Below are 15,733 nucleotides of genomic sequence, written 5' to 3'. Positions count from 1 at the left end.
GAATTTTCTATATATGGCAATAGTATGTCACCTGAAAACAGTGACAGTTTTACTTCTTCCTTTCCAATTTGGATTCTTTTTATTTCTTTTTCTTGTCTGATTGCTTTGGTTAGGATTTCCAATATTATGTTGAATAAAAGGGGTGAGAGTGGTCATCTTGTCTTGTTCCTGATCTTAGAGGCAATGCTTTCAGCTTTTCGCTGTTGAGTATGGTGTTGGCTATATGTTTGTTATATGACCTTTATTATGTTGAGGTATGTTCCCTCTCTGCCTACTTTGTTGGTAGTTTTTATCATAAATGGATTCTGAATTTTGTCCAAAGCTTTTTCTGTATTTATTGAGATGACATGATTTTTATTCTTCAACTTGTTAATGTGGTATTACCATTACCAGATTGATTTGCAGATATTGAACCATCTTTGCATCGCTGGGTTAAATCCCACTTTATCAAGATTTGTGATCCTTTTGTATTCATTTATTTATTTGGCTGAGCTGGGTGTTAGTTTTGGCAGGAGGGATCTTTAGTTGCGGCATGCAGGATCTTTTAGTTGTGTCATGCGGGCTCTTAGTTGCAGCATGCGGGATCCAGTTCCCTGACCAGGGATCGAACCTGGGCCTCCTGCATTGGGAGCACTGAGTCTTAACCACTGGGCTACCAGGGAAGTCCCTATGATCCTTTTAATGCATTGTTGAAAATGTTTTGCTTATATTTTGTTGAGGATTTTTACATTTATGTTCATCAGTGACATTGGCCTGTAATTGTTTTTGCGAGGGGGTGATGTCTTTGATTTTGGTATCAGGGTGATGCTGGCCTAATAGAAGTTCGGAAGCATTCTTTCCTCTTCCATGTTTTGGAATATTTTGAGAAGAATAGGTGTTAATTGTCTAAATGTTTGGTAGAATTCACCTTTGAAGCCGTCTGGTCCTGGACTTTTGTTTCTTGGGAGTCTTTTAAATTGCTGTTTCAATTTTATTGTATAGTACGTCCCCTACATATGAACGAGTTCTGTTCTGAGAGTGTGTTCGTACATTCAGTTTGTTCGTAAGTCCAACGAAGTTAGCCTAGGTACCCGACTAACACAATTGGCTATATAGTACTGTACTGTAATAGTTTTATAATACTTTTTACACAAATAATACATAAAGAACAAGCAAACACAAAAAATAAAGATAACATTTTTAGTCTTACTGTCCCGTACCTTGAAAAGTACAGCAGTATAGTACAACAGCTGGCGTACAGGGGCTGGCATCAAGTGAATAGGCAAGAAAAGAGTTACTGACTAGAGGAGGGAGGGGAGGTGGGATATATATACTAGAGCTGAAGGATCTTCAGCAATAGGAGGTGGAGGGCAAGCTACAATTTCAGTCACGCCTGACGGTGATGGAATGCACGTTCGCATCTTTGGAAGTTCATAACTTGAAGGTTCGTATGTAGGGAACTTAACTGTAATCGGCCTGTTTATATTTTGTATTTCTTCCTGATTTAGTCTTGGGAGATCGTACTAGGTGATTATTTCTAGGAATTTATCCAGTTCCTCTAGGTTGCCCATTTTATTGGCGTATAATTCTGTGGTGTAATCTCTTTATAATTGTTTATGTTTCTGTGGTGTCAGTTGTTACTTCTCTTTTATTTTTGAGTTTTTTGGGTCCTCTCTTTTTTTTCTTGGTGAGTTTGGGTAAAGGGTTGTCAATTTTATCTTTTCAAAGAACCAGTTGTTAGTTTCATCCTTGTTTTGTTTTTGAAAAGGAAATTGCTATTTCGTATTGTGTATTGCACAGTGTATGGAAATACAGCTGATCCTTTATATTGATTTTGTATCGTACAGCTTTGCTGAATTTATTAACTGACTCTGTGTGTTTGTGTGTGTGTGTGTGTGTGTGTGTGTGTATTATTTAGAGTTTCCTACGTATAAGATCATGTCATCTGTGACAGAGATACCTTTATTTTTTCCTTTCCAATTTGAATTGATACTATTCTTTTCTTACCTAATTGCTTTAGTTACAATTTTCAGTACTGTGTTAAATAGAAGTGGTGAAAGTGGGATCATTCTGGTTTTAATTTGCATTTTTCAAGTACATTTTCAGTAATTTCTTCAGAAAGCATGTATGGGACATAGAATTTTAGAATGTTTAAATAAAATCACTTCTGAGGAAGGTAGTAGTCCCCTTCTTCACTCCTCTCAACAATTTTCTTTCATGTTGAAAAATAGCTTTATTATACCCTCATACTTTCATAATTTTTTTGGTTGAGTGTAGAGTTCCATGCTGAAAATGTGTTGCCGGGTTCCAGTTTGCTGTTGAGAAGTTTGATTCCTGGTGATTTGAAGGCTCTTAAGATTTTTTTGTTGATCTCTCTTATGAAATTTCACAGTGATGAGCCGTGGTATGGTTGTTCTCATCATTGTGAGAAAACAAGTTTTTTCAAAACAAGAAGTTCATATTCTTTGGTCCTAGGAACATTTAAGTATTATTTCTCTGTTAATTTTTTCACTTTCTTTTTTCTATTTTCTTTTATTTAAAAAATTTCTTTCTTTCTTTTTTTTTTTTTAAGGCATGTGAGCTCGAGAGTGCGGGCTCAGTAGTTGTGGCACACGGATTTAGTTGCTCTGCAGCATGTGGGATCTTCCTGGACCAGGGCTTGAGCCCGTGTCCCCTGCACTGGCAGGCATATTCTTAACCACTGCGCCACCAGGGAAGTCTTGTTTTCTCTTTTCTAAAAAAACTCTGGATAGTTGGGTGTTCCATCTACTGGATTGGTTATCTTATATAATCAGTCTTTTATTTCTTGTCATTGTCTTTTTGCCATACATTATGTGAGATTTCCTTGATTTAGCTTCTAACTTACTGATGTATTTATTGCAGGTGTCCGATTTCAGTTTCCAAGAGCTCTTTTGTTTTCCACTCTACATTATCTTTCCCAGTGGATTTCTTTTTTCTGTTACTCTAATTACCAGTTTCATGGAAGGCATTACGTTATGGCTTTTTCTAATGTGCATCTGTACATATCTCTCTTTTTTAAATAGTTTATTTTCATTTTATTTATTTTCATTTTATTTATTTTTTTGGCTGCATTACATCTTCGTTGTTGTACATGGGCTTTCTCTAGTTGCGGCGAGCGGGGGCTACTCTTTGTTGTGGTGTGCGGGCTTCTCATTGTGGTGGCTTCTCCTGTTGCGGAGCATGGGCTCTAGGTGCGCGGGCTTCAGCAGTTGTGGGTCGTGGGCTCTAGAGCACAGGCTCAGTAGTTGTGGCACATGGGCTTAGTTACTCCGCGGCATGTGGGATCTTCCCGGACCAGAGATCAAACCCATGTCCCCTGCATTGTCAGGCAGATTCTTAACCACTGCACCACCAGGGAAGCCCCCTGGCAGACGGATTCTTAACCACTGTGCCACCAGGGAAGTCCCTGTACATATCTTTATCTTAGTATCTATTAAATTAAGTAACATTATATTGTCTACTTGTCTGTCTCCTGCATTGATCTGTGAATTCCTTGAATGTAGGGACTGTGCTTTATTTATTTTGGTAAATCCCTGTGCCCAAAAAAATGTGTCTGGCACACTGTCAGAGCTCAGTAAATGTTGCCTGAAAAGTTTGTTTATCCATAGCACTTAAAGCTTTTTTAGTGTGTTTCACAGTGACTGTCATGTCATATTTATTTGTTGTGTTGGTTGTGTATGCCAACAAAAATGTAATCCTTTAAATTAATTGATGTGTACAAATCAGTGGTTTTGCCCATATTTTTGGTTAGATAATTTTGCACCTAAGTTTTTTGTATAGCGACTTCTTAGAAGTATAAAATTTCAGGATTGTTTGCAAAATCTTCCTGCCAAGGAAAAAAATTGATGCTTTGTGTATAAAGTTTTCATTGGACGATAAGGAGAGAGAGATTCTTTGGAAATAACTTTTGTAATTCAGCAAGTTTAATCTCAGGAAGATGTGAAAGCAGTTATTTTGGTAGTAGCCAAGATTTAGCTTCACAAGGTTCTCAGCTATATTGCAAGCATAATTCAAGTCATATGGTTAAATGAAAAAAAGGTAGAGATTATTTTCTGCATTTTAGAAGTTCACACCGTGAAATACGAAGATAATGAAAGAACTATCATTAAGTGTGAATCCTAAATTACTTGATGGAGAATGACATTTATGCATAAATATACATAAAAAGTGAGATAATAGGGAAAGGGAAATGAGAGGGCTTGGTTTGCCTAACCTTTAAAAACAGGTAAAGGAGGGAATTCCCTGGCGGTCCAGTGGTTAGGACTATGCTCTTTCATTGCTGAGGACCTGGGTTCAATCCCTGATCAGGGAACTAAGATTCCGCAAGCCATGCGTTTCGGCCAAACAAACAAACAAACCAGGTAAAGGAAAACTGGATTGTGGTGATGGTGATGGTGACTAAACTATAAATTTAGTAAAAATAATTGAGTTGTCACTTAAAACTGGTGGGATTTATGTTACGTAATTTACACAATAAAGCCGTTAAAAAGAAAGATAAGGAAATAGCTATTTTCTCCAGTTAAGTGACATTTTTGAAAGGGGGAAGCTGTTTTAGCTTTCACATTGAAATCTAGCCCATCTTGGCTTACTCTTTGTGTATGGCATGAAGTTGGGGGTCAAGGCTCATATTTTTCCCGGCACATATTTATGTGGTCTAACATCATATTCAAAAGGCTTTACTTTCCCCATTAAAATGCACTGGTGTCTTGGAAAATGAGGTGATTATATATATATATGGGTGGGTCTATTTTTGGACTATTTTTGTTCCATTTTTTTGTCTATTCTTTTGCCAATACCATACAGCCATTTATTTATTTATTTATTTATTTATTTAATTTATTGCTGCCTTGGGTGTTCGTTGCTGTGAGCGGGCTTTCTCTAGTTGTGGCGAGCGGGGGCTACTCTTCCTTGCGGTGTGCAGGCTTTTCATTGCAGTGGCTTCTCTTGTTGCAGAGCACGGGCTCTAGGCACGCAGGCTCAGTAGTTGTAGCTTGTGGACTCTAGAGCGCAGGCTCAGTATTTGTGGTGCATGGGCTTAGTTGCTCCGTGGCATGTGGGATCTTCCTGGACCAGGGCTCGAACCCGTGTCCCCTGCATTGGTAGGTGGATTCTTAACCACTGCGCCACCAGGGAAGCCCACCATACAGTCTTGATGACACTATAATCTTTGGTAGTGTAAGCTTCCAACTTCCCATAGTACATAGAAATACAGTTGATTTTTGTACCTTGATCTTGTATTTGATGACCTTGCTTAATTCACTTATTAGTTTGTAGTGTTTAGGATTTTCTACGTACACAATTATGGTGTCTGTGAACAAAGTTAATTTTACTTCTCCCTTTACAGTCTTTATTATTATTCTCTCTCTTTCTTACCTTACTGCACTGTTTGGACTTGCAGTTCTGTGTTGAAACTAAATTTTGAGAATGGTCATTCATGTCTCCTGACCTTAGAGAAAATCTTTCCATATTTCTTAATGGGTATTATGCTTTTGGCTTTAGGTCACCTTGAGAACTTTCCTTCCAGTCCTATTTTCTAAGTGTGGTTAAGAATGAGTATTGAATTGTATCAAATGTTGTTCTTGTATCTGCTGAGATGTTGTTTTTCTCCCTTTATTTTGTTAATATGGTTAGTTAATTTGATTTTTTTCTTTTTTTTTTTTTTTTTTACCGTGGGTGGGGGCTACGTGGGAGTGAGAGCTGGAAATGCTGTAACAGTTTTGCATTCCTGGGATAAATACTACTTGGTTGTAATAACATTATTTTTTAAATTAATTAATTAATTATTTTTATTTTTATTTTTTATTTATTTATTTATTTTTTTGGCTGTGTTGAGTCTTCGTTTCTGTGCGAGGGCTTTCTCTAGTTGCAGCAAGCGGGGGCCACTCTTCATCGCGGTGCACGGGCCTCTCACTATCGCGGCCTCTCTGGTTGCAGAGCACACGCTCCAGACGCGCAAGCTCAGTAGTTGTGGCTTACGGGCCCAGTTGCTCCGCGGCATGTGGGATCTTCCCAGACCAGGGCTCGAACCCGTGTCCCCTGCACTGGCAGGTGGACTCTCAACCACTGCGCCACCAGGGAAACCCTGTAATAACATTTTTAATATTGGATTCAGTTTACTGATACTTCGTTGAGTTTTTTTTACATATGAATTCATGAAGGATATTGTTATTTCTGATACTTTGGTTTCAGGGTTTTGCTTTCTTCATAAAACAAATTGTAAAGTGTTGGATTATCCTGTATATTCTGAGTTTGTGCAAGATTGGTTTTTTTTTCATTATGTCTTTGCTAGACTTGAGGGAAGCCATGTAGTTTTCTTTGCTGACAGGTTTCAAATCATAAATTCAGTTTCTCTGTTGTTCTCTATTTCATTAAATTTTTTCCTCTTAGCATTGTTTCCTTCTTTTTGCTTGTTTTTGTTTTTTCTTTTATTTCTCATTTTTATTGAGGTGTAATTGATGTACAGCTCTGTATAAGTTTGTTACACGACATAATGACCTGACATACATATAGTGTGAAATGATTGCCACATAAATTTAGTTAACATTCATCTTTTCATATAGATAATCCCCCCAATTTTTTTTCCTTTTGGTGAGAACTTTTAGGAATTACTCCCTTAGCAGCTTTCAGATATACCATGCTGCAGTGTTAGCTAGAGTCATCATCTTGTATATCCCCAGCACTTATTTATCTTATAACTGAAAGTTTGTACCTTTTGATCCCCTTCATTCACTTCCCCTGCCTTTCATCCCCTGTCTCCCTGACACTGGTAACCACTGATCTGATCTCCTTTCATGATTTTCTTTTTTTGAATTTTATTTTATTTTATTTTTTTATACAGCAGGTTCTTATCTATTTTATACATATTAGTATGTATATGTCAATCCCAATCTCCCAATTCATCCCCCCACCCCGCTTTCCCCCCTTGGTGTCTATATGTTTGTTCTCTGCATCTGTGTCTCTGTTTCTGCCTTGCAAACTAGTTCATCTGAACCATTTTTCTAGATTCCACATATATGCATTAATATACAACATTTGTTTTTCTCTTCCTGACTTACTTCACACTGTATGACAGTCTCTAGGTCCATCCACATCTCTACAAATGACCCAAGTTCATTCCTTTTTATGGCTGAGTAATATTCCATTGTATATATGTACCACATCTTCTTTATCCATTGGTCTGTCAGTGGGCATTTAGGTTGCTTCTGTGACCTGGCTATTGTAAATAGTGCTGCAGTGAACATTGGGGTGCATGTGTCTTTTTGAAATATGGTTTTCTCTGGGTATGTGCCCAATAGTGGGATTGTTGGGTCATATGGTAATTCTATTTTTAGTTTTTTTAAGGAACTTCCATACTGTTCTCCATAGTGGCTGTATCAATTTAGATTCCCACCAACAGCGCAAGAGGGTTCCCTTTTCTCCACACCCTCTCCAGCATTTGTTGTTTGTAGATTTTCTGATGATGCCCATTCTGACTGGTGTGAGGTGATACCTCATTGTAGTTTTGATTTGCATTTCTCTAATGATTAGTGATGTTGAGCATCCTTTCATGTGTTTGTTGGCAATCTGTATATCTTCTTTGGAGAAATGTCTATTTAGGTCTTCTGCCCATTTTTGGATTGGGTTGTTTGTTTTTTTGATATTGAGCTGCATGAGCTGCTTGTATATTTTGGAGATTAATCCTTTGTCAGTTGCTTTGTATGCAAATATTTTTTCCCATTCTGAGGTTGTCTTTTTGTCTTGTTTATGGTTTCCTTTGCTGTGCAAAAGCTCTTAAGTTTCATTAGGTACCATTTGTTTATTTTTGTTTTTATTTCCCTTTTTCTAGGAGGCGGGTCAAAAAGGATCTTGCTGTAATTTATGTCATAGAGTGTTCTACCTATGTTTTCCTCTAAGAGTTTTATAGTGTCTGGCTTTACATTTAGGTCTTTAATCCATTTTGAGTTTATTATTGTGTATGGTGTTAAGGAGTGTTCTAATTTCATTCTTTTACATGTAGTTGTCCAGTTTTCCCAGCACCGCTTATTGAAGAGACTGTTTATTCTCCATTGTATATTCTTGCCTCCTTTTTCATAGATTAGTTGACCATAGGTGTGTGGGTTTATATCTGGGCTTTCTATTCTGTTCCATTGATCTGTATATCTGTTTTTGTGCCAGTACCGTATTGTCTTGATTACTGTAGCTTTGTAGTATAGTCTGAAGCCAGGAAGTCTGATTCCTCCAGCTCTTGTTTTTTTCCCTCAAGATTGCTTTGGCATTTGCTTTTGTTTTAATTTGCCTGTTTCAGTTCAGGGGTTGGCAGATTAAGACCTGTGGACCATACCTAGCCTGTCTTTTTTTGTTGTTGTTATGGCCTGCAAACTAAGTATGGTTTTTATATTTTTAAGTGTTTGGGGGGGAAACAAAAGAAAAGTAATATTTTGTCATACGTGAAAATTATATAAAATTCAAATTTCAGTGTCCATTTGTTAGAACACAGGTGTGCTCACTTGTTTATGTATTGTCTTGTGGCTTCTTTTATGCTACAGTGGTAGAGTTGAGTAAAGAGTGTCCAGACTTTCAAGCCTAACATTTTTGCTACCTAGCCCTTTACAAAAAGTTTATCAATCCCTAAGATAATTTATTTTAGACCTTTTATTTCAAGCTATAAAATCCCACTTAGCACTGCTTTAGGTGCATTCTACAAATTGTGATATGTTGTGTTGAAATTGTTATTAATTTGTGGTTTGGTTCTATTTTTGTCAGAGAACATGTGACTTAAAATCTTAGAAATAGAAATTTATCTTGACTTTGTTGTATTGTCTAGCATATGGTCTGTTTTGATTAATACTTTAAGTATACTTATGCAGTTGTTGGATGTAGTGTTCTATAAGATCTTATCAGGTAAGTTTAATTCATTGTTCAATTCTTCTATCTCCTTACTGATTTTTTTTTGAGGGGGGGCGGTGTCTCTCCTATCAGTTACTGAGAAAGGTGTTTTAAGATCTCCCTCTATAGTTGTGGATTTTTCTGTCTTTCTTTTTAGTACTGTAAATTTTTGCTTCAGATATTTTCAAGCTTTATGATAAGATACATATACATTTAGGATTGTTATGTCCTTTTGGTGAATTGAGCTCATAAAATTTTTATAATGACCCTCATTATCTCTGATGGTACTAAAAGTCTACTCTGAGTCATATTATTAAGCCACAGTGGCGTTCATCTGATTTTCTATTTGCAAGGTTTTATCTTTTTTCCTCCTTTTATTTTCAGTCTGTCTGTGTCTTTAGATTGAAATTGTGGTTCTTTTAAATAGCTTATAGTTGGGACCTTTTTCTTTGTCCATCCTAGACTTTTAATTGGACTGTTTTGCTCACGTACATTTAATATTATTACTGATGTGGCTGTGCTTTAAGCATTTCGTCTTGGTATTTTCTGTTTCTATCATCTATTCTTTCATTATCCTTCACTGTTTTCATTTGGATTACGTTTTTTTAAAAATTAATTTATTTTATATATTTATTTTTGGCTGCGTTGGGTCTTTGTTGCTGCGCATGGTCTTTCTCTAGTTGCAGCGAGCAGGGGCTACTCTTTGTTGCGGTGCGCGGGCTTCTCATTGCGGTGGCTTCTCTTGTTGTGGAGCATGGACTCTAGGTGCGTGGGCTTCAGTAGTTGTGGCACGTGGGCTTAGTTGCTCCACGGCATGTGGGATCTTGCCGGACCAGGGATCGAACACGTGTCCCCTGCATTGGCAGGCGGATTCTTAACCACTGCGCCACCAGGGAAGTCCTGGACTACGTTTTTAAAATTCCATCCTTGTGGCCTATTGGTTTTTAGCTGTGCCTCTGTAAATTTTTTTTTATGCGTTTGTATTAATCTGCTAAGGTCGACATAGCAAAATACCATAGACTGGGTGACTTAATAAAATTTTATTTTCTCACGTTTCTGGAGGCTGGAAAGTCCAAGTAATGTTTTTGGTAGGGTTCAATTTTGTTGGGAGGTCTTCCCCTGGGTTGTAGACAGCTGCCTTCTAGCTGTGTCCTCATGTAGAGAAGAGAGAGACTGCCCACCTTTATGACCTCATTTAACCTTAATTACTTTTTCAAGACCCTATTTCCATGTACAGTCACAAGGGGGTTAGGGCTTCAGCATATGAATTTGGGAGGGGGCACAATTCATTCTGTAGCAGTGGTTGTAGAGATAATTATGTGCATTCTTTTTTTTTTTTTTAGAAATTCACGTTCTTTTATTTATTTATTTATTTATTTATTTATTTATTTATTTATGACTGTGTTGAGTCTTTGTTTCTGTGCGAGGGCTTTCTCTAGTTGCGGCAAGTGGGGACCACTCTTCATCGCGGTGCGTGGGCCTCTCATCATCGCGGCCTCTCTTGTTGCGGAGCACAGGCTCCAGACGCGCAGGCTCAGTAATTGTGGCTCACGGGCCCAGTTGCTCCGCGGCATGTGGGATCCTCCCAGACCAGGGCTCGAACCCGTGTCCCTTGCATTGGCAGGCATATTCTCAACCACTGCACCACCAGGGAAGCCCTGTGCATTCTTAATTTATCAAGTAGAATTAAATTAGTATTATAGCAGTTCATGACCAGCTAATGTCCTTGTTGTTCATGTCCTTAGATATGTTATAAACCCCCCCAAATGTTATTATTTTATTTGCTTTAATCAGTCAGTAGTCATTTAAATAAACGTAAGAAAAAGCCTTTTATATTTATTCACGTTTGTTTTTCATGGGTCTTCTCATTCATTCCTGGATCCATTTCCTTTTCTTTTTTTTAAACTTAGCTTGCTACTTTAAAAAAAAAATACTTATTTAATTAATTTATTTTTTTTGGCTGTGTTGAGTCTTAGTTGTGGCATGTGGGGTCTTCTTTGAGGCCTGTGGGATCTTTCGTTGTGCTGCACGGGCTCTTCATTGTGGCTCACGGGCTTCTCTCTAGTTGTGGTGTGTGGGTTTTCTCTTCTCTAGTTGTGGCCTGCGGGGTCTCTAGTTGAGGCGTGTGAGCTTAGTAGTTGTGGCACGCGGGCTTAGTTGCCCCAAGCATGTGGGATATTAGTTCTCAGACCAGGGATCAAACCTGCATCTCCTGCATTAGAAGACAGATTCTTTACCACTGGACTACTAGGGAAGTCCCCTGGATCCATTTTCGTACTAGTTCATTTCCTATTAGTCTGAAGAACTTCCTTTAGTATTTTTTTAGAACTTTAAAAAAATGAGATGTAATTCACTGCTATATAATTCACCCTTGAAAAGTGTTCAGTTTAGTGATTTTTAATATATTCACCGAATTGTATAGCCATGACCACAGTCATTTTAATGGACGTTTCAGCACTCCAAAAAGAAACCCTGTGTCCTCTACTAGTTACTCCCCATTTTCCTCCAGCCAGTATTCAACCCCACCCACCCATATGCAACCACCAGTCTCTTTTTTGTCTCTGTGGATTTGCCTATTCTGGACATTAAATGGGATCATACAGTATGTGGTCTTTTGTGCTTTACTTAGCATAATGTTTTCAAGGTTCATGTTGTAGCATGTATGTGTACTTAATTCCTTTTAGTACTGAATAATATTCTGTTGTTTAGATATACTACATTTTATTTATCCATCTATTACTTGGTAAACATTAAGGTTGTTTCTGTTTTTTGACTATTACAAATAATGTTGCTGTGAACATTTGTGTGCAAGTGTTTGTATTGAATAAGTTGTGGGTGTTCATAAGCCCATTCTTTCCACACTGAATTTATTGTCTTGGCACCCTTGAATTGAATTCAGTTGAAAATCAATTGAGGGACTTCCCTGGTGGTCCATTGGTTAAGTAAGACTCCTTGCTCCCAATGCAGGGGGCACAGGTTTGATCCCTGGTCGGGGAACTAGGATCCCGAATGCCGCATGGCACTGCCTAAAAAAAAAAAAAGAAAAGAAAAAAAATCAATTGATATAAAAGTGGGCAGGTATTACTGAACCTTGAATTCTGTTCAATTGATTGGTATGTTTAGCTTTATGCTGATTACTGTAGCTTTGTAGTAAGTTTTGAAATTGGGAAGTATGAGTCCCCATTTGTTTCTATTTTTCAAGATACTTTGAGTTATTTTAGGGTCCCTTGCATTTCTATATGAATTGTAAGATCAGCTTGTCAATTTTTACAAAAATCCCAGGTGGGGCATTGATAGGGATTGTGTTGACTCTGCACATCACTTTTGGGGAGTATTGCTGTCTCACCTATATTAAGTCTTCTAGTATGAAACTGTGGAATATTTATCGTTTTTTCTCTATTTTTTTAGGTTGGCTTTAATTGTTTTCCAACAGTTGTATAATTTTCTGTGTAAAAGCCTTACAATTTTTTGTTTCAGTTTATTAAGTGTTTTATTCTTGTTGATGCTGTTGTAAATAGAGTTGTCTTCTGAATTTCATTTTTGACGTTTGTTCCTAGTGTGCAGAATTACAATTATTTTGCTGTGTGTTGATCTTGGATTCTGCAATCTTGCCAAACTCATTTATTCCAATAGTTTTTTTAGTGGATTTCTTAGGATTTTCAGTTCTGTATCCACAGAGTTTAGTATCTCTGGAGTTCTGGAACCAATCTCCCTCAGATACTGGAGGCCAACTGTATGCAAGATCATGTCATCTACAAATGGAGATTTTTTTTTATACTTCTTTTCAATCTGGATGTCTTTTATTTCTTTTTATTGCCTGATCACCTTGGCAAATCCTCTAGTATAATTACTGTAAGTAAAAGTGGTGAGAACTAATATCCTTGTCTTGTTTCAGTCTAAGGAAGTAGTATTTTTTGTGAAGTATGAATTCTTTCAGATGTCTGAAAATGTCTTTAGCTTTGAAGGCTTCTTTTGGTAGATCTAGAACATTACGTTGATTCTTTAAATGCTTTATGATGGGTGTCATTCCATTGTCTTCTGTTTTACAGTGTTTGCAATGAGTAGTTAGTCTGTTCTCATAGTTTTTCCTGTAGTCTAATGTGTCTTTTTTTCTTCCTTGCTTATAAGGTTTTTCTCTTGATATTTTTTTCAGCTGTCTGATCTTCATGTGCCCAGGTATGATTTTCTCCTTGGTGTTTGCTGAGCTTCTTGGATCTGTGGATTAAAATATTTCATTTTTGGAATATTTTTGTTCAATTTCTCTTCAAATGTTTCTCCTTTCTTTCTCCTACCTTTTTGGAGGTGCAACTGCTAGTATGGTAAATCATCTGATGTGTGCCATAGGTCTCTGACACTTCTTTTGCTTTTCCTTTTTCTCTGTCCTTCGGTCTAGATGATTTGTAAATTTCAGCTCACCTCAGTTTTAAGGGTAAGATTGAACTCCTTTCAGACAGGGCCTTGGGATCTAAGTGCTGTGAGAATGTAAGTTTCTGATTTCAGGCCAAGTTTCTGCATCACTAGAAATTCTGCAGAAGTCCCCTGGAGGATAATTGGTGGGAGCAAGGACTTGTCTTCTCTTTGAGGTCCTCCAGATCTAGTCTGCCCATACTCAGGCATTAATAGTTTGGTTTCTCTGTGTTTCCGCAAAGATTCTTTGCCTATAGCAGCTTTTTTCTCTCTTCACTTGTGCTTCAAGCAATGTAAATGCCACTGAGGGTTGAAAGCAGTAGCAATCTGTGGTCACTTAGAGAAGGCTGGTCCCTCTCTGGAATTCAGTTCATTTAAACTTACTTGTACCCAGAGGTCTTCAGTGGCTTTAAAGAAAGAATAGGATTTTAAGTTTATCTAGTGTTTTGTCATTGTTACGGCAGAAGTTTTGGTCTTTGTGAACTTCTATATTCTAACTGGAAGTGGAAGTCCTCCACTGAAGAATTTTTGAGCAAGGTCAGGATCTTAAGTCAGTTTTGCAAGGAACAAGTAGCTACAGATTGATTTAATGGTTACTTTTGCATATTTGAGGTAAATGAAAGTTTTACAGATAAAGTGACTTTAATTGGGTTAGTGAGTAGTTCTAACCTGTCCTCAAGATACCTTGGTATAGTTTATGTGCTTTCAGTGATGAATTGGGAGAAATGAGAAACTAAAAAGTTTGTTTTGTTTTTTGATGAATTATAAACACTTAAATCTAAACAGGTTATATATCCTTGCCTTCATCCACCCTGTCCTTTTATTTTGGAAGAACTAATGCTGGATTCTTTACATTGAAAGTGGGTTTTGCCATTTTAAATTTGAAAAATCACCTGGCAACAACATTGGGACTACTGGCTCGTACATTTTAAAATGGTTAAAATGTTTTATGTTACATGAATTTTATCTCAATTAAAAAAATCAGTGGGCTGTTTGAAAGGCCCTTCCTGATGTTTATTTTAATTTTTAATTGTAATGGACATTTGTTTGTTTTTATTGGCAGTTGTTGATTAGTGTATACATTTCTAGAGTCTGATTTTGGATCAGTGCAAGCTGACTTTCGAAATTGAGTTCATTTGAAGAATACCATTAGAAGAAAACGTATTATATCTTGCTTTTTGATTTAGTGATGAGAGTTACTTGTTAAAACTTTACCCTTTAGTTTATATATTTTTCAAGAGAAATTGACAGAATATGTAGAAGTTTCATGTTGATGAACTGTTTTTGAGAACCTTGTTATATATACAGAGTGTTTTTTTTATGAATGGCTCTTGAAATCTGATGTGATTTTACTTGGTTTCCAACAGTCTTTTTTTTTTTTTTTTCTTTCCCCTCCTGAGTGTTATTTATGGATAGTTCTGTCCTTTTTAACTCTACCTCCCCTGTCTCTCCAGTCTTGTTGGCAACAATTTTGAAGATGGCTCCCATGTAACATCACCATTAAACCCAAATGAAAACTTCAATGTTGTCATTAAAGAAGAGCCTCTAGATGATTATGAATATGAACTTGGTGAGTGCCCAGAAGGGGTCACTGTGAAACAGGAAGAGACAGATGAGGAAACAGATGTGTACTCAAACAGTGATGATGATCCTATACTAGAGAAACAATTAAAGAGGCACAATAAAGCTGATAAACTAGAAGCTGACCATCCTTCTTCTAAATGGCTACTACCAAATAGCCCATCAGGTGTTGCTAAAGCTAAAATGTTCAAATTAGATGCTGGAAAGATGCCAGTAGTCTATCTGGAGCCCTGTGCTGTCACAAAAAGCACAGTGAAGATTTCTGAGCTCCCTGATAACATGCTTTCCACATCTCGGAAGGATAGAACTTCTGTGTTGACAGAATTAGACTATTTGCCTACGTACATTGAAAATTCTAATGAGACTGGCTTCTGCTTAGGCAAGGAATCAGAAAATGGTCTTAAAAGACATTCACCAGATCTCAGAGTGGTACAGAAATATCCCTCACTTAAAGATCCTCAGTGGAAATATCCTGATATATCTGACAGCATTAACACAGAAAAAATACTTGATGGTTCAAAGAGTTCAGTTGGGGACTCATTTTTAGGAAAAGAAGACTTGGGCAGAAAGAAAGCTATGCTTAAGATTTCAACGGCCTCCAAGACTGTGAATGCTAATCAGAATGCCCCTCCAAATGTCCCTGGAAAAAGAGGAAGGCCACGAAAACTGAAACTCTCTAAGGCAGGGCGGCCACCTAAAAACACAGGAAAATCTTTAACTTCTACAAAGAATACTCCTACGGGCCCTGGGAGTACCTTTCCAGATGTGAAACCTGATCTGGAAGACGTAGATGGTGTTCTCTTTGTTTCCTTTGAATCGAAGGTAAGATTGTCATTTTCAGCATTCTTTCCAAGGTCAAATAATCATCAATGAATTGTAT

General features: G+C 37.3%; 1 protein-coding gene across 20 annotated transcripts in view; it reads left to right on the top strand.

Moving 5' to 3' along the window:
* Window positions 1–15,733, top strand: part of MGA (MAX dimerization protein MGA) — a 161,502-nt gene that overhangs the window by 85,409 nt on the left and 60,360 nt on the right. For all 20 annotated transcript variants that reach the window (XM_057543993.1, XM_057543992.1, XM_057543999.1 and 17 more), the window contains exon 3: window positions 14,727–15,675. In XM_057543993.1, coding sequence (XP_057399976.1) covers window positions 14,727–15,675 — 949 coding nt within the window. The remainder of the gene's footprint in view (window positions 1–14,726; window positions 15,676–15,733) is intronic.

This window comes from Balaenoptera acutorostrata, chromosome 3, assembly GCF_949987535.1.
Source record: "Balaenoptera acutorostrata chromosome 3, mBalAcu1.1, whole genome shotgun sequence".
Lineage (NCBI taxonomy): Eukaryota > Metazoa > Chordata > Mammalia > Artiodactyla > Balaenopteridae > Balaenoptera > Balaenoptera acutorostrata.
This window is presented reverse-complemented; position numbering and strand designations above follow the sequence as displayed.